The 25,052-nt window shown below is 42.2% G+C and overlaps 1 protein-coding gene across 6 annotated transcripts in view; it reads right to left on the reverse strand.

Annotated features, from left to right (window-relative positions):
• LOC118119429 (equilibrative nucleoside transporter 1) overlaps positions 1-25,052 on the reverse strand; it is a 35,182-nt gene that overhangs the window by 8,918 nt on the left and 1,212 nt on the right. The window contains exons 1-5 of one of the 6 annotated variants that reach the window (XM_035173415.2): positions 24,399-24,552; positions 3,883-3,973; positions 3,598-3,679; positions 2,945-3,126; positions 1,631-1,770 (exon numbers count right to left, since the gene is read on the reverse strand). In XM_035173415.2, coding sequence (XP_035029306.1) covers positions 1,631-1,770; positions 2,945-3,126; positions 3,598-3,679; positions 3,883-3,911 — 433 coding nt within the window. In that variant the 5' untranslated portion in view covers positions 3,912-3,973; positions 24,399-24,552. Of the gene's footprint in view, positions 1-1,630; positions 1,771-2,944; positions 3,127-3,597; positions 3,680-3,882; positions 3,974-4,481; positions 4,623-8,996; positions 9,312-9,385; positions 9,531-12,024; positions 12,144-24,398; positions 24,553-25,052 lie in introns of those variants that run through there. The other 5 variants (XM_035173414.2, XM_035173417.2, XM_035173418.2 and 2 more) reach the window with 5 other exon arrangements.

Raw genomic sequence — 25,052 nt, forward strand, 5'->3', positions numbered from 1 at the left:
CAATTTGCGCAGCATTACTCTCCACTGAGGTGCGGAAGAATGCCAAGGAGTTGTGGACCTTAACTGAGCGGACCTGGCCTGTGCTGAAGATGTGGCTAAAGCCCTGAAGCCGCTAAAAGTTGCAACACTCGTTATGTCAGAAGAAAAGACCCCTACGCTGTCTGTTATAGCACCGCTGCATGCCCAGCTGTGCAACGGCGCTCATGTCCAAGCAACAGACTCGGCCGTTACGAGGGACATTAAAAACACCGTATCCGGGGATCTTGGGAAGAGATACGTGAGCGACAGATCCTTTCTGTGCATCGCCTCAGCACTAGATCCACGCTTTAAAGCGTTGCCCTTCTTGGAAGAAGACCAAAGACAGGACACGTATACCACCGTGGCAGCAGAGGCAGCGCGGATTTCTCAGGTGGGGGTTAATTAACCTTAGTTTACTAAGTGTTTTTTTGCCCGAAAAACAAAACGACCTTTTCACTTGACTTTGGTACAGCAGGTTGTGCAGTATAATGTAATGATATAACTATACAACTGTGACTCAACTGTGATGCTATGTGGTCTTGGTTATAAGCTTTATATACAGTCTATGTTATAAGTACATTTTTATGTTCTGATTTCAGAAGAACCAGAACTATGTACCAGAACAAGAAAAGGCAAAAACTTGTTCTTCCCCACCCTGCAAGAGAAGAAAGGACTCTACCTGTGCTCTAGCAGATTTATTTGGAGAGACATTTTCTCTTCCCAAAAGACAAGACTCACCTATGTCACTACATGATCAGGCACTTGATGAAATCAAGAAATACAAAGAGGCAGAGCCATTGGCTCTTACTGGGGATCCACTCAGTTGGTGGAGGGAGCACCAGGTTGCTTTCCCCTTACTATCTAACTTAGCTAGGAATACCCTCTGCATCCCAGGTACAAGTGTTGCCGCAGAGAGGGTGTTCTCCACCGCTGGAGACATAGTTACAGCTCAGAGGAGTGCTCTGAAACCTGAGCATGTGGATCAACTGGTGTTTCTGCACAAAAATCTGAAAACATGTTAAGCCTTAGCTGCCAGTACAAGGCCAATTTTAAGTTTGTTAAAAAAGATTTTATTTATTTTTTTATTATAATTTTGTCTTTATAAAAGAACTGATTTGCTGTGGACATTCTTATAGCAAATGGAAGTGCACTTAAAGTCAAGTGAAACCAGAGTATTATGGCTATTTTAAGTTTAAAAGTTAAGGAATATTTTATTTGCATTTATTAATAACTCTGAGTTGAAGGAGAATTATTTTATTTAACATTGAAGATCTTTGTTGGCCAGAATTTTAAGTGTTTTAAGTTGTGCAATCCTTAAGGCTTTGCCTTTGTTGTTATATGGAATAATAAAAAACAGCTGTTGTAGTAAATTCTGTGCAGGACATGGTCATTATTCAAAAGCAATGTGTATCGTGATACGTATCGTATCGTGGCCTCCGTATCGTGATACGTATCGTATCGTGAGGTTGTAGGCGATACCCAGCCCTAATAGAAACTAAAGTAGACAAGTTTAGAAATGGTTGTTATGTCTCTGCTGTTAAATAGTTTGATATAAGAGTCTCCGCAGTGACTAGAGAAGAATCATATAATCATCACGTATTTGGAAACTCACAGTTGATGCAGATAATTTTGATCATAGTGACGGTGAAGAAGGTCATTGGGGCCATGTCCACCTTGACGAAGACAGCCGTCAGCAGGAAAACCACCAGGATGACTGTCAGGCTGCCGGAGATACGCAGCTTCTGAGGAATCCTGAGTCACACAGGGTGAAACAAGAGACAAATAAAAAATTTACTAACCAGCAAAACACAACCATCCAAAACCACTGGTCAAAAACATGACCCATAACCATTTAATGACGCTTGAGGAGTTAATTTATAAAATAAGTCCTTAAAATATAAATATAGGATGTTTAAAGTGAATTTGACCAACTGTCAACAACTATTTGTTTTATAATGGAGAATAAATCAAGAGAAAAAGACTGATAAGAAAAGCAAGAATGTGGAAACTGGGCAATGATTCCTAGTAAAACAAAGGTCAAATCAGAAATATGTTCCCTTTTCCTAGAAACAGTGTTTTTAGTCATCTGAAGTGCGAGAAAAATGAAAATAGAGAAGCTGTGTCAGTTTACAAAGGCCTGTGTTCATGAGGGGTGGAAAAAAAAAACGGTCAGCAGAAATGAAGTGAGAATATTGAGGGAGAGCGGGACAGCAGGAGAAAAAGAACAGAGGCAAAGTTTGGAGGAGATGAAGAAGAAGAAGAAGAAGAAGAAGATGATGGGGTGAAGCTGAGAACATAAAAAGCATTCCTGGGTGTGTTTGTGCAGGGGAAGAGTCGGCCACTGTCGGGGTCCACCCCAGATCTCTCCCAATCCAACTTAATTAAAGCAAACAAACTGGAGGCACACAGACCTTCATTCACATAACAGGATCATGTTACCTACAGTGGGTCGGGGGCAAAGATAAGCAGTGTGGGGGGTAGAAAGAACAGCAGAAATAAAGGTGTAGAGTTTTTCTATAAAAAAAAACATCTTGTTTGACTAAATCTCTCACTGCAATAAACTGAAATACTCAAGCATGGATGGTGGAATGCGATAATCGTGTAGCAGATGTTTTGGCCTTCAGGTTTAACTCATTTTAGACGATATGACAGTGAATGAAGCCAAATCATCTTGATCACCCCCTGGTGGCTGGCTGGAGTACAGATCATAAACTTCGCCATAAGTGCACGTTAGAAATCATCTTTGGATAAAAAAAAGTTTTTATCCAAAGATGATTTCTGTCATTTAAGTTCCTTCTTATCACACTGATGTTTGACACGTTGGGTTTTAATCAGTTATTTGACACGAGTCCGCAAGTTATATAATTCTCCATGGTCATTTTTTTCCCTTGGTGTGAACGTGTCAATAACGCAGCAGGGTGAATACCTCTGGTGTATGAAGGAGTTGAGACAGGTGAAGATGAGCAGAGGCACCATGGCACAAAGAGTCATCACGTTGTTGAACTTGGACTCCAGCACATTCCGAGTGTCCGCGCCCTCCATTGAGCTGTTAGCCGTGACATTGGTGAAGAGAGCAGTGGGTGGGTCCTTCAAGCGGCTGGTAAAGTACTGGAGAGAAATGAAAGAAGGATGTGCACGTAAATAACAATGTGGATGTGAAAACAGTATCTTTCATTAATAGATTGTTTTATTTGTAGGTCTACTGGCTCAGCCTAGTTGTATTTATGTGGCTTGAGTAATTTGCGCTTCAGGGTGGAAAATTAAACGTAAAATTCCACATTTAGAGAAGTTAACCCTTTAAGGCTCAAAAACAATGGCTGGGGGATTAGAGGGGCTTTCATGTAAATCCACCTGGTTGGGGTCAGGTCAGACATCCTGAGTGAAACCAGGTGGATTTGGAGAGAAAGGTAAACAAACATCTTTATTTTCTCAAAGTTAGGTGACCTTTGTCCAAATGGAGTCCAACTTTTTAATTAACTCGTCCGCGCCTCCAGGCCACCAGCAGGGCTCCTCCTTTCCCCTATCGGTCTGTTGTTCCTGCAAAATTCTCAAGAGGTCTGAAGCCGTTGCCTAACTCACCATTGTTGCCGTCATGAAGAAATTCCATGGCAAGAGGGTCCCAAGACCCAGGATGAAGAAAATGATCCATACTGCATTGTATCTGGGAAAGAGACAAAAAGGAAGTTCACATGAAATGCACATCAATTAAGTCATTCAACGTCTTATCAACAATTTAGATCATGGCATTGGTTGGGTCCCGTCCAAAACCCTTTTGTACACAATGAAGCAGAACATGAAAACAACATCAAGTTGTCCATCCAAGATGTGACAAAGGAATGTCCTTCCTCTAGGAGTTTCTCTTACTTGTCTTGAGGAGCATTGATGGCCGTCATGGTTGTTGTTGGTGAGACGGGGTCACGTGTTCAGTTAGAGTTGGATCAGCGCAGCACCAGGTCTGAAATACACAGATAACAAACAGGTTCTCAGCATAAAATATCTCTGCCGAGCAACGTTTTAATCATCGGCTGCCATCTGGCCCTCCTCTCCCTCATTTAGATTTAGTTTAGTTTAGAAACCACTTTTATGTACAGACCGTCGCAGCAATTCAATAATGGGAAATTTAATAATGTCATTTGAACAGACACAGTAAACCAATTCATGCAAAAACTACCAGTATGCTCCCAGTTTGGTGGCTTCATGCCAGCAGCAGTGGGAGATAACCTCAAACTTCACAACTCGACACAGAACAGTAACAACTAAACTTTCCAATTTGTGCTTTAGTTTTTTACGCTGAGAAAAAGCTCCACAAGGGTTTTAAAACACAACAAGATACAAATCATTCTTACTGGTTTGTGGCGAAGTTGCACAAAAAGTTACGAAACTCACAAGACAAACATCACAGTACCCAAACGTGTGGGAAAGTTTCTGCTCCCATTAAAGTCACTTTCTATCATATTACTCACAGTAATCAGTACGGGGGTGGGTGGTTCAAACCTCCTCTTTCCTCTGGTCAGATGCAACAAAGGCTGAACAAGTGTCACATCACATTCGTTTTATACCATCCAGAGGTTTAGTAGGTTGACACCCCACTGTCTGCTGCGCATTAGACCGGCCCCTCTGTGTATCTCAGAGTCCATCCCTCCTCCTCCCCCTCTCCTTTACCTCAAAACACCCCATTCGCTCTCCTCCGTCCAACCTCTTTTATACATTTACACATTTCTCTGCCGTGTGGAACGTCAACGCCCAGATTTCTTTCATTCAACAAAAAAAAAAAAAGGTTGACCAGGGCAGTGGGGTGAGACCCTTCCTCGAGAAGAAAGCTGTGAGGGTTGAATAATCGTGTGAGATGGAAACTAGAGGTTTGAAAAAGAAGCAGCTCATAGGAGAAAGTGAAGGGTGTGTTTTTCCAAATTGTTATTAGTCCACAATGTTCTTGAGTCAACTCATCTGTTCTGCTCTACATACGATCTCAATTTTCAATCCACACACCCAGGGCTTCTTAATTTCTCCCTCCACTTCCCCCTTATGTTTCCTACTGTCTGCTAATTCCTCGCCTCGCTGCATCGACCATTTCTCCACTAAACCTTTTTCATTACTTTCAAGTCGGTTGCTCCCTTGGCCTTCATCTATCACTCCCCATCCATATTTTTTCCATGTTATTCTGCTTTCATCTCCAGTCTTTATTCGTGCTCTTGCTTCTGAGCATCTATTCCCCTGGATGTGATGGAAGACATGTGCTCAGATAGCTGAGTGACACCTTCTCTAAACAGAAAAACTTTTCCTCAACACACTTCCTTAGTAAAGAAAAAAACACACACACACACACACACACACACACACACACACACACACACACACACACACACACACACACACACACACACACACACACACACACACACACACACACACACACACACACACACACACACAAAGCTAAATAACTCAGAGCAGAGTTAAGGTTGTCTCATTAAATACATGGATCATGTCTTCTTAAATACAACAGCTCTAAAAGGACACACACTGACGGACCATCACCTATTATAATAAGCTAACAAAAGCTTTTGACTACAAGCAGAGCTATGAGGAGATGTTTTATTGGCTCTAATGCTCGACAACATGTTTGGGTAACGCGACACTTTCCTGCCAAAGGGAGGGCTAATAAATAAAACATGGAAACAAGTGATGGATACTGGCAAGAGCCGAACACATACTGGAGCCGGACTAATGTGTATTTGGGGTCAATGCCGATACCTATATTAGGAAGTTAAAACTATTTCTGATACTAATATTTTTATGTATTTTTTTTATGGCATTCACTCATTACATGTCGTTATCAAACCCTTATGACACAGACATGTAATCGAGGCTAGAATTTTTTTTTTTTTTACATAAACTGTAAATATACAGTTTATGTAAAAATATTTATGTAAAAGTACATATTTTCTGTATTGTTTATTCTAAAATAAAATTTTGATCATTTCAGCTCATATCGGCAAACAAATGCTGATACCGTTATATAGCCTGATTTGAAAACCAGTCAGGCTCTATTTCTTAAACATAAGATGGCATGTGTGATTGATTTAATCCACGATAAATAGACGCACTAAGTGTCTTTTTGCTGACAGACACGAGGAAGCCAATGGTTGATGTGGCTGGTCATGAGTTTACCCTCAGCGAGGACAGAGACGGTCCTATATGAAGGAGGCCACACACGCTACAGGCCATTAAGTAACATGCACCTCCTAAACTATACCAATTTGGCTGAGCCTGGAGTTTAAGTCTGAGAAACGTCTGTCTATGAGAAAGATCTGCACGAGTCCAACATTCAGAAGAAGGTATGTTAATCAACAGGTCTATAGGTGGTTGCCTACACGGAGATTTACCACAAGACCAGGCACAAACTGAATGAAAACTAGAACTGACAGATTAATCAGAAAGGTCAACGTGTCGCCCCATCACTGGCAGCATCTGCAGTGTGACCACCAGGGAGCCCTGACAAGTCGTATTACCTCCTCCAATGAGGTTGTGTCTCTGCCCCTGTCCATGTTTTTTTTATTGGTTGGTTCGTCAGCAGGGTTGCGCAAAAATTACAGAATAGATTTCCATGAAACTTGAAGGGAGGATGGGATATGGAGCAAGAGAGAAACAAATTATTTATGGCATGGATCAGGAGAGGGGATTTTCTTTCCACTTTCTTTGGCAACTTCACAGAGAATAATTCATGAATCTTAAAAGGGGAAAAAAAAATCAGGCATGTTTATGTGACAATATCAGTTTTGGTCTCAAAAAACCTGGTAAACCAAACTGTCACTTTGAGATGTGGTCTGAAAATGTGGCCCCATTATCACAATATCTGGCAATATCTCTCCAAGTCAGGCCCGGCTTGTCACTCCACCTTCGAGTGCGGCTGTTAGGTAAGAACTATAAACACACCCCCAGAGCAGTCAGACAACATATCATTTAAACTAATAGCAACTAGCGTAACCTAACCCCCGCTGAGCAGTCGGTATTCAACTCACCCTGTGTGCCTCCTATATACTTTTGCCAGTTTTGAGAAAACCATACCCAGATTAGTATTTTTACACTCTGCCTCCTACATTTCTCTCTTCCAGTAGACAACACTAGGACTCACACTTTAAAATATACTCTCTTAGTCACGTCCCAGATTCCTGTATGGTAGCCCCCTCTCAACCAAACAAGCCAACTGGCATGAGTTGCCTGGTGTTGACATGGTGCCCACCACACACACAGGCACTTTGTAGGCTACAGAGTGGTACTTACAGCTTCAACAACCATCGCTCCAATAGAAAAAGAGACAGCAATTTATTGTTTCCGCCAATAATGTCAAATCTTGCCAAACAGGAAGAGTTGGAACTGGTTTTCTTGACACCTCATTGGGAAAGTTGTCACATTTGTGCCCAAACGTTTACGGCCTCTTACCACAAAAAGGACAGGATTTCCCAATAGTATCTGCTGTTGGTCAGAAAATGACTGAGCTCTAACCGACCATGCCTTACAGGAAACCTCTCCGTAAACCAACTGCCTTATTTAAATTAACGTTGGCACACTCATTGGGTCCACTTGTCACTAATTAATAACATATTAATCCATTTTCCTTTTCTTGCCAGAAAGTATATCCGGTGGACTTTAGCACAAAAAGGTACAAGAAGGAATTGTGGCTTTTTTGAGCAACTTCTAACTAGCCAGACTTTTTGTATAGTAGACGAGGAGTTAGGGAGATTTCTATATTGAAAAAGAAACGTGTGATCTGGACACACTGATGTCACCAAGCAAAAATCCCCAGTCTTGTTCTCTGTAGTTTAGTGTAACACACGCTTGACTGGTCCCAAGGCCTGTACAGCGTGGGGTGTGAACCTCTTGCACATCACACTCTTCCAGTAAAAGCTCTTTACTGGCTAGTGAAAAGAAGAAGCTGGTAGCACCATGTGTCAGGTCTGACTGTAGAACAGTCAAGACAGCAGTGACATGGAAACCAGTGCACTGGGAGGTTGACGAAACAAACTAGGAGGAACAAATGGGAAAAGGTGAGGTTAATAAGGGCGTAATCTTAATAGAAAGGACAAGAGCACATAATTATCTTATTGCAATACCTGTTGAACAGGGTTGCCTTTAGTCCCAGACTGAAATATCCCGATGCTGGTCATATGATCATGGGAAGGAACGCCAAATCTTTCTCTCGAGGTCGTTTCCCAGTACTTACGGAAAGCGGACACTTATCTAACTCTCAACACTTTCTCTCAACAGTATTAGACTGCAATGACATTCATAAAACCAAGCAGGGTATATTAATAACATTGAGGCATTTCTGTTTATGTCATTAGCGGTGACATATTTCATTTTTATTTTGAAAAAGTTGCTACTAACGCTCCATGTTTGTATGGCAACTAAGAAAATAAATAACACGCCTTGTGTGTTTCATATAAGTACGTAAAATACAAATATAAAAGTAGTCTATAGTGTGGTTGTTAATTAGCTGGTTATATTAGTAATACCATGGGAGTTTGGGGAAGGTTAAATGGTGTGAACAGCGACACCACCCTGAATTTGAATCAGAATTAGCCCCATTCAACCCCGTTTCCTCTGAATGCCATCAGACGCCAAGTCTTCATCAAGCATGTGGACGCCACACCATTTAGAAAAGCTTCCTTTGCACAACTCATAAAACTGTACAGTAATAAAACATACTGTTGACAACTGTGCCTGGCAATCAAGTTTCTGATTACACAGCCTTCCCAGGAATGACCGACACACACACACACACACACACACACACACACACACACACACACACACACACACACACACACACACACACACACACACACACACACACACACACACACACACACACACACACACACACACACACACACACACACACACACACCTGTTCCGAGAAGACCTAATACATATCTGTTACATTGCAGTGCAGTGATTTGAAGACCTGAAGATACCTTGATTACAGGAGCTTTGTGTTAGTCACACAGCTTTAATCCAGGCACAGATCTTAGATCGTAGAGATTGTCGTGTTCTGTAGAATTGGGCTGTCATCATGGTGATACAAATAAGAGCAGGAAACACTGGCACAGAGACCGGAACAGAGACTTTCATGAGAAACTAATGAAAGCAGCATTAAGGACACCCCGGGGGGAAACCCTGTAGGGTGGGGGTGCAGGGTTTGTCGAATCCATTGTCTCCAGCCTCACCCGACCCTGTGTGCCTCAAATCATTTCCCGCCACTCAGAGACAGCAAGGACAAAGCCGGTCTCCTGCTGGCTGTCTTTTCAGTCGGCTCAAGAGTTCTGGTTAAATAGCTGACTGATAAACTGGCAACTCCACTCACCAATGTGACGATTACACTCACAGCACTGACGGGTTTCAATGACTAACACTCGGGGCCGGACGTGGTGCATGTATCCTGGAATGAGTCGGTTTCACCTAATCTTATCATCACACGAGGCTGCACCACCAGCCAAGAGATCAATGCCTCACTGAGCCAGCGTTGGTACTAATAATAAACCACATGTCTTTCTTGCTTTGAGCTCAGCGCTAGTGGTCAAGTCAGCAACTCAACAGGTGGGACAACTCACTCCCCCCCCCTCCTCCTATAAAACAGATGCTCCTGTGCGCTCACAGTGGTGGGCCGGTGCTGCTGTCCCATCAGCTGTCTGTGTAAAAACAAAGCCACTATTCTGGTGCGCTCGGCGACTTGCTTCAGGGGTCAGGAGAGTCACAAACAGCACTGACACGTCCGACACGTCCGACACGGAGGAAACACTGACTAACTCATAGCCCCGGGAGATTCCTGTAATGTGGCGCAAGACAGCATCACCGCAAATCCTAAAGTCATACGCAAGATTAAATATCAATATAAATACATTCACTATGTGGGCAAATTTAGAGAAACAAAATGACAACTAGTGACCTGTATTGGTGATCTACATAAGAGTAGATTTGTCCAACACTGTAATAGGAACATCTGCGCCTCATTATAAAAACACTTCTGCTTTGAGTCATCACTAACACACGTTTAAAACATTCAAAGGACTCTGCACACAACGTTTTTCTGCCGCCAGGTCCTGTGATACAACAACCCACCACGTGCTGCCACTGAACATTGCATTGAAGCCGCCTGTCACGCACATGGTTTCCCCCCCCCCCCGAAGGCAGCGACAGTCTCCATGTGCCCCACGTGGTACTGAGACTAACGAACGTAGGCGATCACGTCATTGAACGAACTTAATTCATTCAAGATTGCCACAATTATTTCTCTAATCCTGTTATTTACCACAATATTAACTATTGACAGCAAATGAACTATTCCAACAATCCAATAACCACTTTGTCGCTTTTCAAGCAAGAAGATGTGTTGCTATAATCCATTTATTACCTTTTGAGAAGGACGTTATGTTTTCATCCCTGTCTGCTAGTTTGATTTGGAGCAAGATTACGCATTTACTACTGGACAGATTCACACGAAACTTGGCAGAAGGGATGAAAGCATTCAATGTTGGTGCAGCTCTGGATCAGGAGGTGGGGGGGGGGTCATCCAGGAATTTTAAAAATCACTTTCTTTAACATTGCGAGATTTAACATTCCAGTGAATTTCACAGGAATTATTCATGGCTATTGGGGAAAAAATTTAAATCAAGCCCATACAAGGCACTGATATCTGTGAGGGTGGGGAACTTAAATTGATGTGGGCTGTTGGACCTTGGCTGAGTCATACGCCCTAAAATTGCAGTTTGTTCAATTAGGAGAACAGAAACTACAGGCTACTCATTTTACATTGATAACTAGAATTGGTCATTTAATTCTAGCTACCAATGTAAAATTAGTATTTCTTAGTTTCGGGAACTGCTACTTGAGAAAAATGGGAAACTGAAAAATGCAGTTTCACCATTTCCTGGCATTTCAGAGCAAATGATTGAATAAAAATACATATTAATGAAAAGTTGCAGCTGTCGAGGACAAAATGAGATTGAAGGGGTAGTTCACCCAAAAATGAAAATCACTCATTATCTCCTCACCACTGTGCCGATGGAAAGTTCGGTGAAGTGATGAGTCCACAAAACAACAACAACAACAACAACAAACTCACAACAGAAAAAAAAAAACATAAAATGCCTCCATACCGCTCCTGTGATATCATCCAAGTCCCGACATTCAAATTTGCAACATTTACACCATGTTTTTAACCTAAATTAGATTTTTTTCCCTGTTTATTTACGTTTGAAGACGTCGTCCCCATTTTACTCAATTGTATTGGATTTGGTTACAACGCTGTTCAGCCCTGGAACTCCTGACAGTGTTTTATGGACTCAAACACTTTCACCACCCATCCCCTCCATCAGCACAGTGGTGAGGAGACAGAGTGACTTTCATTTTCAGGTGAACCATCCCTTCAAGCAATATTAGAGGAACACATTAAACGCATCTGTTTGTCATTGATATTAAAATACAGATGTTCTCTAAATTCATCCGTCAGCCAGCAAGTGAATCCTCATCAGTGGAACCCCAGCCCCCCCGCTGAGTGAAGCTAAAACTTACTTAGCATTAAGCTAACACGTCCCCGTGGATTTGAGCATGCTTCATGTTGGCGCTAAATTTAATTCCGCCAGAAGCCGTCAACAGAAGGAAGCTCGCACGCCGCCGCTCAGCCTCACACCGCGGGGCTCAGTGTCCCCGGGCTCAGTGTCCCCGGTCTCAGTGTCCCCGGTCTCACTGTCCCCGGGCTCAGCCTCTCCGGAGCCCGGTCAGAAACACAAGCGCGGACCCGGTAACGCGAACCAAACACCTCCCCGTGACAGCGAGGAGAGGAGCGGGATCTGACACCAGGAACCAGCAGCGACACTTTATGAGTAAAAAAATCCGTCTTTCCGGGTCGAGTTCGAATTGGAGTTGAATTGAAGTTGGTTGAGTACGAACCCGCGGGTGGTTGTGGTTGGTTAGCTGGTTAACCCGCACAGCGGGGAGTCCTACCTGTGGACCGGGTCCGTGAAGCAGCTCGAGTCGAGTCCAGTCTGACTCTGTGGATCCAAGTGCTACAACTGTGACGCTTTCACGGCCCCTCGGAAATTCCGAGTGTGTTCGTGCCCGCACACACGTGGCGTCAAACCCATAACGCAATTAATGGGATCATGCGACAGATAAACGTCTTGTCACCGCTAATTGATTACATTTGTAGGGATTGAGAAGGAACCACGCTAAGAGTGGAATGCAGGACGTTTTTCATACTACTCAAGCTACAGTTCTACTAAAGCACTTGTCATCACAAATCTGTTGTGATTGTTGATTGCTGTTAATTTCCCACAAGTGCCACTGGATCTGGATAATGCACTTTATTATTTTCATTACGTACATATTTTCTTTAGATTTTGTTCCAAGGAAGAATAAGTACAGATTGGTTAAAAAGAAACTAAAGCAAGTGAAGTCTAATACTCAATCGTGGAATAAAGCCTGTACTGTTCATCATTTATTAAAATGTACTTGTGTTTTCAACTGTATGATAATGTTGGAGGATGTTGTTTGTAATGAACGATACTGTCTTATATAATAATAATGATGGTGATGATGATGATGTACTTTGTATAGCACATTTCAAAAAACAGCTACAAGGTGCTTTACAAGTTAAAGATGAAAATTATAAGGCAAACAATAGGAAACAGTTCAAAACAAGCAAACAATAAGAAACTATTCAAAAGCAATTTGAGGATCACAAAACAATCTGATACAGATATTTTAAAAAAACGTACAGATGAGAAAAGGATAAAAACAAGATGGAATAAAACATTATAAGATGGTTATAATAGACAGTAAGATCAGAACTGGGAGAAAACACACATATAAAAGTGTGTCTGTGGGAGTTTGCCCATCGGATCTCCTCAGAGAGATTATTCCAAAGACAGCCAGGACTGTGTATAAGAGAGAATAATAGAAACACCTGTCTGTATATTGCAATACAATTCAACAGCATCTAAAATAGCCATAAATCTGAATAAACACCTCTTTACTTAACATTATAACAACCATGAATGTAGAACCTATTGCAGGCCTGTTTTCTTAGTTTCAACTAGGTGTACCTAACAAACTGCCATCTGATTTCCCGGCGGTCTCTGAAGGCAGCAGCAGCAGTCATGTGGAGGGGATTTTCTCCCCATTTTGATGTGGGAAGACATTAAAATGTCATCTGCAGCCCATTACTGTCTGAATGTGTAACACTCTGCCAACTGTTAGAAAGTTTCCTAACCAGCTCTGATGAGGAAGAAGAACCTCTGTGTGTTTGTAGATGAGCAGACATATCCAGTGATAATGTGGTTATGATATCAAAGATGCAGCTTCTTGACATTCACTGATTATAGAGTGATCCCACATTCCTTCATCTACATTATATGGCTGATATTTAGTTCACAGATATAAAACTATGTGTAAAGTATAAAGAAAGTCCTCATAGGCTCCGATGAATATTAAGTTTGTTTTATAGACATTACTTTAATTGCATCAATGTTATAAACTTTATTCCATTTTACCGGTTTGTTATGAATATTATGTTGTTGACTTGTTCTTTTATATATTTAACCTGTTTTTTTTTGTTATTGATGCCTTTAAAATCTTTTTTTATTGAATTTCATTCTCAGCCTTTTTATTAGTTTGTCTTATTTACGACTCATCAGTCAATTGTGGATTTTTATTCTAAACAGCACTAACCTGTGTGAAAAGTGCTTTACAAATAAAATGTTATATGATTTTTTTTAGTTTGCAATGTTTTAATGTTTACATACATGCAGTGATTTACTAAAATGGTAAACAATGGTTAACAATGGCTTTAATATTCAAAAATAAACAAATTATATATATATATTACTTTTCTCTCTCTGCCAGATTGTTCTTTTTGCCATGTGCCATAGCTTCACAGTTTTGATCTTCAGCATGTTTTTGTGTATTTTATTTATTTATCTTTTTTTTACCTCTCCCAAGGAGGTTATAGTTTCATATCTGTTTGTTTGTTTGTTGTTTGTAAGGAAGATGACACAAAACTTGGTGGAAGGATGCATTAAGAGCCAGGGAAGAATCCAGATCAGGGGGCGGGTCCAGGAGAAGTTTTCACTTTCTTTAACATTACAAGGTCAAGCGTGTTTTGTTGTTGATTTTGTTGTTGTTGTTGACATTTTCAAGGTTTTCCCAGGAAATAATTCATGGATCTTCATGACAACAACGTACTGGAGGACTGTTGGGGCTGTGCTTGGGTATGTGCTCTACTTAGTGGCATTTACCTTTAGTCTGACCCCTGCTACTTTGTGTTTTCGCCTGGATCTTTATATGATTGTTTTTTTTCTCTAATGACCCGAGTCATGCTCTTGGAAAAAGACTGCTTGAAACACTAGACAGAGCCAAAATGGCCAAAATATTTCATTGGAAAAACTAATGAGCTGTTTCTTCAAATCGCCCTGAAATCACGAGGAAAGTTTGTTCCAAAGAAGTAAGGAAATGTAGATATGCATGGAGGCAGCTGTTTTAACAAAAGTCTGCATTATTCATACTTGATCACAGTGTCTCTTCAAAAGTAGCACGTGATTTTCCGGCAAAAGGTCAATGCTGATTGTGTTTCCCAGTCTCAGGCGTTTAGTCAAGGACAAACTAGAGAGCTAACGAAAGAGGAAAGATGGCGTTTGCCTGAGGGAGCTTGTTTTCATGCAACTGTCGAGAAAGCAGGAGTTTCTTCCTGTACAAATAGCAATTACAAATACTGAATTCCTGACATGAGAGCCCCCGCGGTAAATCTCACTGTGAAAAAGACAAAGTAAACACATAACAATCGTTTCTTTTACTGCTTTTTGAGTACATCTTGTCTTCTTAAGTGTCTGTGAGAACTCACACCAATGTATAATTTCATCATAACACGTGAGGCCATGCAGAGGAGTTGTTTTTGCGCCGTGTCTGAGTCTGGACACTAAGTGTTGGTCTCCTCTGTTTGCTCATATAGTCGTGGTAGGTACACAGTCATCCACACCCTGTCTACCCAGTCTAAAAAAAAGCAGGCTGCGGTTCTGTGACACAAATCATCTGTGAAGGAGCTTTAATGCGTCTGCTTCCTCGCTTTAACCCAAACCCCAACGAGAAGAGGCTGGAGCCGCGGAGGACTGAGGGACGACTGTGTCTCGGCGCTGGTGTGAAGACACAAAGCCTCACTTCATTTCCTCAGCGTCTTTATTTTTGATGCAGTTGAATGTGTCGACTGCTCGCTCCGCGTTTGTCTGAGCCTCACACTTGTTTATTGGCTGGTGTAGCCAGAGCGGAAAGTCAGTCAGCGGTTTACCCTTGTGTCAGGGCACAGCCTTGACTGTGTATTTCCATAGAGAAGAGAGAGAGAGACGGAGAGTGGAGGAAAGAAGAAGAAGAAAAACAAGAGGGATAGAGTGAAGCAGAGACAGGAAAAAATCGAGAGGATTGTTTTTACTCAACTTCTGTACAGACTTGTGAAATTGGAGCGGAAATGAAAGAAAGGAGAGAGTTGGAAACAAACGTCAACTGCAAAACTAAAACAGGTGTTTGTGTGGTTGAGGTTCTGCCACTAAAGCCATTTTCAGAAATAAAAATGGTATCACCATTGGATAATTTCAGGAGAATATCCCGAGTTCAGTGCACGTCTAAAAGCAGTTTCTCTTTTCTGTAACACCTATGCGATAATAAAATGTACATTTTCCGTGACGCTATTTATAGTCTGCAGAAGCTGAGCATGCAGCAACCTTTTGATAAACCCACATGTCCCCATAGTATGTAACATGCATGTGAGGAGGAACACGGAGGAACATTCAGTTGCCTCCTTTTCCTTGCATGTTTGTATGCATTTCTATTGTCAGACAAAGAAATCCTATGTTGTCAACTCCTTCGCTTCCTGCTGAACCCCAGACAGTTCCTTCTAACTCCATTTTTAGAACACAAGTTTATGAGCAAATAAACATCGTACACGTCTAAATCGAGAATATCTTGTGAAGTCAGGAGGCGTACGAGTCGGGCTGGGGGAGAGGTGGAGGGCATGGCATGAATGGGCTGGAAGTGGCTTTCTAAACACACCCTGAGGTTTAAGAGGACAGAGGTAGAAAAGAGGAATTCCAGTGGATGGCCTCTTCAACCCCGACATGGCTCAGGAGACACAGAAGGGGTGAACTAAATCCCATTTGAGATTAGAAACTTTGGAGACCCGGCTCTGTTTAGGAGGATTAAGGTTTGGAGAGAAGCGACGAAGGAAAGAAAACTCCTCAGGGAGGCCTGCTGGTCTGAAATGCCTCCTCAGCTTTACCTTTGGAGCCCTTTCGAATTCCCAGCAGAGTGCGAGTGGTCTGCAGAGGTCACGCACTGGTATGAAATCCCTGTCACGATGGTCGAAGCACAAAGCTGCGGCTGCACGGACAATGAGTTCCCCTCAATCAAGGAATCCAGCAACGTTTGAGACATTCACCTCTTTAGTTTAAGTGCAGCAACTTCACCAATTGGCATTTGTCCCCAAAATATCTGCAGCTGTGATAGGTTGCGGCTCACATTCTTCTCTGTGGCCATGGAAATCGCCCCAAACCCTCACAAAAATACATCAACTTTTATTTGTTGAATTCGTTTCGTTCACTCCTTCGATCTTTACAGCTTATCTAAAAAATAAAGCAACACTGCGTGTGATCGATTTAGGAGCATGTAGCTGAAATATTTACCCAGAGGAGTTCACATCCAGCATTTTGGCCAATGGGGATTTCTTCATCTTCCTCCAGCTCTGAAGAATGTCAGACTGGAGGAACTGTGTGAGCGAGTGTTCCTCTCATTTTCCTGTGAATTAAAGTTGCAGCAACAGTTGCTGTCCTGACAGGGTCAGATCCAGAGGGTTTTGAGGTTAAATCCAAACCTGACTCTCGTGGCCAGAAAACTTCTGCAGTCAAACATGGTTCAATTTACGAGTTGAGATTAAATCCGTGATGTCACAAACATTGTATTTCATCAATAACTCGGACATTATGGGGTGGTAGTCAGTAGAACTTACTGTTATCCATCTTAATACAGTCTAGTCTTTGCCCACAAACACTGATGTACTTTAAAATTCAGTTCCATACATCGGCTTATTTAGGTTCACGCTCATATTTCACAACCAAATGGCAAATGAGATGCAATTAACACAAAAGATTAGATGAGAGCAAAGTGAGCAAAGGGTTTTAAAAGTGCACTTTTACTTAGAATCAAGCTGGAACTGAGCCTTGACTTACATGTGGTTATGATTAACTCAAAATAAAAGGAGCTTGGTCACTTAGTTACATGCTGGTTGTTTCCACAGTTTTAGCAAAACACAAAACGGTTCATAAATTGCAATCACGGTTTTTGGGACAAGCTGCTAGAAATAGTTTCATGCTGACGGTCTGATGCAATCTCCGTCCTCTCATTAAAGTTTGCATTCGATCTGCTCAGTCACAGAGCAATTCTATTAAATTAACTCTATTCTATTATTGATTTATTAGGTGTTTTATTGTTAACAACATTTTAGTGGTTGCTATGCTGTTGTGTTTATCACAGTCTGAACCAGCATGTGAGGTGTTCGGGTGGTTTCTGTGTGTCAGCTCAGTCCTTTTGCTGCGCACATGACAATTTGTCAGATTCACCACACAGCAGCAGTGTGTAACGTAGGGAATCAGATGTGTTTTCTTTGTACAGTATGTTCCCAGATGCATAACATCACCTGTTAGACGAATTCAGGAAATCTGAATTCCCCGCTGACGGTCTCCGCTGTTGACATACTGCAGTAATCTTATATCCACCTATAGGTGTGTTTGTCTCCTCAGTGATTTGTGTCTCTTTGTGACTCTGTTATCAGCCATCCTGTTGGCCCATCCTCACATTGAAAATAACTAATCAAATACAACTAAGGACCAGGTCTTATTTTCTTTAGGGATTTTGGAGCATTGCCAGTTCCGTGATTTCTATGGCGTGTCCATTTAACATCTTGTTACCCCATTTGAAACCCATTACTCAATTGTTCTTTTGATTGCTGCGTGCGACGGCACCAGTCGTACTTTCCAGTCCTACAGATACCAACCCATTGAGCCTTGAACATTTGCACCCAGCTCCACTTGTTTGCTCGACTGTCTGGAAGCTGGAGGCCATCTGCTGAAGCCATCAGACCCACGAAGACATTCTCAATGTTAGTATTGCTGAATGTTTTCAATATATCATGTCTACAGTTTACGTCTGCAAACGGCCACAAAGAGACAAACAACCATTTACACATACGGGCATTTTAGAGTCTCCAGTTAAAGAACATTCCCATATATACGTTCTCTTTCCCAATTTTTATGACAAAACAGCTTCATATTTGTTATGTATGTGGTTTATTTTACAGGCTGGGGTTGAACTAATTTCACAGGCTGTCACCAGATCCCTCAGCTGTGTATGGACACATGGTTGCGTGACACCCATATGATCAAGTGAGACGCATCTGCCACATGCACGACGAGCACCGCGTGTGAAAATGTGACCCCTCTGAATCAAAAAAATCCAACAGATGGGTCAGTGGGTGCAAGGTTCAATTCCACATTTCTACCAGGCAAGATCCAAAGGTAACGTTTTAATGTCACTATTAAAGATGTTTAACGTTCAAGTTCTCAAATTGGGTTCAAGTCAAATGACCGCATTTCAGACCCTGCTTTGTTGTTGCCCCAGGGCTGTTTTTAGTCGCGCACCGCATCCCTTGCGTTGTTCCGGGGTCACGACACAATGAAAGGTGAAACCTCGGTTTACACTTGGAAGCTGACAGAGGTTGGTATTTACAGATAACAATAAAAAAAGAATCGCAAAGTAGACCAACGTTAGGCAACAGGATGTCTCCCTTTTATCTATTTTTGTAACTTAACTGGTTCTGTTCAGTTTACACAACACTTCTTTGAGTGAGGTCTGTCACTTCAGATTACAGGTACACGTGTGGAGATTCTGACCACTAGTGGCGCTGTAGAGCAAACATAGTGTTTCTCTCGTGTTCATGCAGCTCGATGAGACACATGCAGGCCACATTTATTGGAGTGATGTGACACACTTATACAACCAACTGCACAACTGTGTCAATAGATCAGTGAGTGGTGATGTGCAGTGAAAAGAATGAATGCGAGAGGAAAAGAAGAGGAAAAGCAAAGACCGCAGGTGGATTTAATAATGCTAATAATGCTTTGCAAATGTTTTTTAAGGAGGGAAGATGAATTCAATGTGTTTGTAAGGCCTCAAAGGAGAACACGCCACACTCAGTTTTATGATGTATTCCAGGGCCCTCAGGGGGGGGCGTTAAAAAAACACCTCAGCTTGATTTTGGAGACAACAGAAACTGTGAGTTACAAACCAGACAGGGAGGGTGTAACAATGAAAACAAACAGTCCTGTTAAAGTCCCTTTACAGCTTTAGAAAAACAACCAGGCACTGAGAGAACTCACACTCTAACCAACAGTCTCCTAACGAAGCCACATTTAAATTCACTAGATCTTGTTTGGATCTTCACCAAATTGCACACACTCATAACTGTCAGTGCCCTAAACAAGCCCGATGGGATTTTCTATCAAGTTCCATGAATTATTCCCGGAGAAATCAATGAAAATGGTGAAAATCATCGCAGAACGTAAAAGAAAGTGAGAAATAATTCCTCGATCTGCCCCCTGATCCAGATCCGCACGTCTTCAATACATTTACGAGCATGTGCAATGTGGTGCAGATCCCGAATGCCATTTAGAACACATTTAATTTGGTCCAGGTAAAATGACACTAGACTAGGATCTGAATAAAACACAGGGTGAAACATATTTACCTTTGTAGCATCGGTGTGAAACAAAGACTACAGAAAACAGCTGCTTACAGAGAGACAGACGTATGGACAGATTCTATCGGCACAGAGACTGTCCAGGTCGCGTGGTTTCAGAGTTGTAGGTCTTAAACCAGGTCAGGCTCCAGGAGCATTGTTTTATTACATCAAGACTGAACAGGAAGCTGAGTCCAGCTGTGGTCGCAGCCACATTGATGTCAGAATCAACAAAAAACCCCTCAAACCTCAAGAAGGGTGTGTGTGAATGTCTGTTTGTGAATTTGTGTTTCTCAAACAGAGCTTTGTCAGCGAGCGCTTCATCCGTCAAAGAGTGCAGCAACATTATTCTACAGCTTCTACGTCTTGAAGCAGAGAACTCACAGGACAAACACACACTGACCCAACGGCCTCTAGAAGCCGTGACAATGTACTTAAACAATCCTTGACCGTTCCACGACATTTACCATGTGTTTATTATTGTTACCATGACAATGAAGGTCTGACGCGCCTGCTAAATGTTTGCTCCTATATGAGTCATATCTGAGGGTCAGGACATATTACACATATGGTCTTTTAGACTGAAGGACAACATCTAACTTTCTTCGACCTGTAGATGGTGTTTTTTTTAGCCAACATTAGAAAACACATGACCTTCAAATCACGCTGACTTTAATCCTTCGAGTTTCACAACCAAAACTCTGTGTGTGGTCTTGGCTCATTCTCACACAACACAAATTTCCCATCTCAGAATCAAAAGTAAACTTGACCGTTGTTTAGTTTTTGGGGAAATCGTTGCAGCCGAGGCTCAGTTTGTAGCACAGAGTGGCAAAAAGTGCTGATATCATATATGTTACTCGTGTTTTCTGTCAACAAGTCCAACACATATAAAGTCTGTGACCGAACGAGCTCCAAACCTCTACAGCAGAATAAACAATCAATGTGATCACAGCTTCAACCCTGCATGGGAATTATGCTCATTATATATGTCTGGTGTGTTTGGTGCCAGTGCGTGAGAGTGTGACCTTTAAAGTAAGGATGGAGGTCAGTGTGGTGGATGCACGGGGGCCTGCAGCACGTTTCCTGCAGGTCCCATGGTTCTTAGTTATTAACCATCACCATGATGATTCCCTGAGGCTGGAGATGTCTTTTCAATCACAATGTTGTTGATTTAAGGGTGGCACAAACCAGCCACGATGGAGCCACGAACCTCTTTTTCTGTCGTGATCTCAGAAGTAGCCAGAGGCCTTGTTCCGTGTAGCTTTGTTCTTATTTACAGAATACAGTCTGAGTTCTGTGGTGTGGCGCCTAGTGGAATACTCTAGTAACATGCCTAGTACATGACGAGTGTGAGAACTTTTGTCTAAGTGAACAAAAAGGCCGAACCTCAACTGTACTACAGCTGACATTTACCTCAGAAACCAAACATTTTAACCATTGTATTTTCTTGACATTCCACTTCTCATTTTTTGTCTCACAAAAGAGAAGCAATTCCCTATTTTCTGTAGCAGATTTCTAAAACATGTAATTAGATCAAAATGACACAACTCTCGTGGAAAAGTCATTAAGTATCTAACTGGACAAATGGGCTGCAGGACCCAGACAGAACATCCATCCATTTATACCACTTATCCTCCGTCTGCCCAGGGGGCAGGGATGCTGGAGCCAATCCCAGCTGACGTTAGGCACGAGCAGCGGGGGACACGCTGGGCAGGTCACCAGTCTATCGCCAGGCCAACATACAGAGCCAAACTATCATTCACACACACACATTCACAGCTACAGTCAATTTAGAATTTCAGCATTCATATCTTTGGACTGTGGCAGGAAGCCGGAGAAAATGGTTAGAACACATCCTGCAAACCTGGATTGGAACCAAAAACCTAGACCCAAAATATTGGCATTAAAACTAAAAGATAATGATGCTGATAGATTTTGCAGGATTGTCTTGTATCTATGTTCTCCAACACCAGTGCTGTGATTCCTCTGACTCTTGTGTTTGGTAAGTTTAGCTCATGAGCAATAATCAACATAATGTCCCTGGCAACAAAATGACAATGTTCGAATTCTTTTTTGAAGATTTTAAACAGAAAACATATGTTTCTGATTATTCCCAGTTTCCCTGAACTAATAGGGGGAGTTTTTATCATCTCATCTCATAATGAAAAATCTCTTTCTTACCCTCTGTCTTTATGCAGAAACATTATCCCACATTCTCTGAACTATAGTATTCATTTCAGCAGTGTGATGAATATAGATCTGTGTGAATATTTGCTAATGAAAACCCAACCGTCCCCAGTTTGCCTCTTTTAAACTCAACAAACTCATACGTGTGTGTGTGTGTGTGTGTGTGTGTGTGTGTGTGTGTGTGTGTGTGTGTGTGTGTGTGTGTGTGTGTGTTGCTTTATTCAAGGTGTAAAAACAAACCCAAGCTTATTTTCTTATGGAAAGTTGCTTAGACCACATTCCAGCATGTTTAAACCAAACTGACCCGAGGAAAGACCTTTTCTGAACAAATATGATTTAAGTATTTCAACTTTGCGTTTTTTTAAAATCAGTATTTTAAAGTTTACAACTACAGGGATGTTTTCAGTTTGACAAATCCCTTCCCTTTTCCTTTCCTCAGCCAATCTGGCCAAACTGGAAGCAACAAATACAATATATTAATAATGAAACTAAATTCACCATTAAAAGTGCAGATGAGTCAAAAACTCCAGTTTCTGTGTAATGATGACATCACAGCTCACTTCCTGTGACCCCAGCGTTCATCTCTGTTACTTCATGGATTATTGATGTAGACTATCACCACCTAGTGGTGGTGATAGTCTACCTTGTTTGAACATTTATTGTTCTTTCTGTGTTCTTGTTTGGATGGAAATATTTAGTAAAACAACGTGAACTTGATGAATGCCATGTGGGCAAATCGGAGGGGAAGATATTCAGGTAACAAGGCCATAGTCTGCTCCTCTCTGTTTCCCTGATGTGCCCTGAGGAAATCTCCCTGCTTCATCAGTATTCCAGACCTTGTGTCCCACAGGGCATCTGCTATATGAACACAATGCCGCCTTTAATGATCCAGACTGAGTCACCTGGTTTCACAGCACTGCCTCATATTACGCCGCTGCTGCCCCTGCTTGCGTGTCTTCAGATACAACTCTCTAATTATAGTCGTCTGGTTGTCTCGGGACACAAGGTCCTGCTGGGACATCAGGTGTTCGAGAGAGAGAGACGCTTAAAGGGAGAGTGCAGCCGTGTTGAGATGAAGGCAGCACTAATGGATGATTACAAGGCAACAGGAAGATCAGTGTCTTACTCAAAGTCGCTCACACATGACACCTCTAACTCCAACCTCATGTCTGTGACATTTTTGAAGAAAAAAGTGGAAACGCGTTGTGCATCTTTATTAAAGTCTATGATTAAGTCAGAGAAAATAACCTCTGATGATGTGAGTGATGAGGGTTACACAGGTTAATGATATAACTTTAAATTGTTTGCTATTTTTAAATGATTATTTACTCAAAAACAATGAACTAGTTGTTAAAATCAATCTGCTCATTATCTGCTATTTGATAATAGACGAGTTTCCACCCTCTCAACTCCAGCTTCTTGAAGCGGAGCTGAGCATCTGGAACTTTCTCCCGTTGACGTGGTCGGTGCTGTTCACTGCAGGTGAAAACAGACAGCAACAGACCAGCTTATCACTGTGAGAATAGCAGCTTTCTCAAAGCCACAGGACGGCTGATAAGCAAGCAGCTTCGAAAGTTATCAAACACACTCCACCAACATCGTGTCAAGCTGATTGTGGAGAGGTGTGTGTGGTCGAGGTATTACTCATGTTATGGGGACCTTAATCTCTTTACTCAGTCACATTATGGGTTTGGCAAGTAATACGTAGTAGTAGTAGTAGAGTTGTGCCAGTAGTTGGGTCACTAGTCTCCAGGAAATCAGAGTTGGTCAATGTAATGACAACATGACTGTGTGTGTGTGTACTTGCAACATTTTATATCATAGACCTGGCATAGTGAGGACAGTTTGTTTTTAGGGTCAGAATTGGGTTTGTGTTTAGGTTAAGGGTTAGGTATGTGTGCGTGTGCGTGAGTCTCTGGCTCATAGTAACCTTGAGTAAGGTAAGATTTCAACTCCCTCCGCAGCGAACACAACAACATTGCCCGCTGCTGAATTACTGGGTTTAATGGTCCCCAGTCGGACCATTAAAGCAGCAGCACTCATGCATTCACACTGTCTGATATCACATATCTAGAAAAGCTATCAGCAAACACTCTCAGCCACACATCAGCTGGCACAGTTTCATACGATGGTCCGGTCACGTCCAGGCTGCAGCGCACTGCGCCTTCATGACCATTTGACCTTGTCACCGTTTTTCCTGGTGCTCCTCCACCAGCTGAGCGCAGAACAACAACGTGCACTTACCCTCCTTGCTCCCCCCCCCCCACCTCCCACATCAGCTCAGTATTTTTGGCACATGCTGCACAACGCCTTTTACTTTTTCTATCGCATGATGCATGAGAATCACACACACACTTACCCTCATATAACCGGCCTGCGATGCCCTCACATTTGAGCAGCACGTCCGTGCGTAGGCAACAACGCCCATGCATGCATTCGTCTTGTTTTTTGTCTCTCGCTCAGCAGCAAAACTCAACTCAGCGCTGTGTATGGATCCGCGCAGCTGGCACATAGAGAAAGAGGAGAGAGAGAGAGAGAGAGAGAGAGAGAGAGAGAGAGAGAGAGAGAGAGGCTGCAGGGGCGCAGAGGGGAGGCAGGGGGATCCATGACTGGCCCAGATTCCGACAAATAGCAGACCAGCTGGTTACATTGGATTTTTACAAATAAACCACCAGACTATAAGCCCTTTTCAAACATGCGTCAGAGTTCAAAGCCAGATATTGGATCAGAGAGTGGAGACATAGTTGTTCCACTCAAAAGATCTTTTCTCGTACAACAAATCCTTGACTGGCTCTGTAACACATACGGCTCCGAACATGAGCTGGCAGCACAGCACAAGTACGACCGGTTTCTTCTCCTTTCTTTTCTTCTCACGGAACAAAGTGCAAGTCACAGGGAAGTGGTCAGTGTGGATGGTGAAGGCACAAAGCTCAGATCTTTAGATGACCAGACTGCTTCTTACGCAAGAAAAGCACTCTGGGTAAAGTTTGATTTTCAGTATCATCAGTGCTTT

Source organism: Hippoglossus stenolepis, chromosome 12, assembly GCF_022539355.2.
Source record: "Hippoglossus stenolepis isolate QCI-W04-F060 chromosome 12, HSTE1.2, whole genome shotgun sequence".
NCBI classification, from domain to species: Eukaryota; Metazoa; Chordata; class Actinopteri; order Pleuronectiformes; family Pleuronectidae; genus Hippoglossus; species Hippoglossus stenolepis.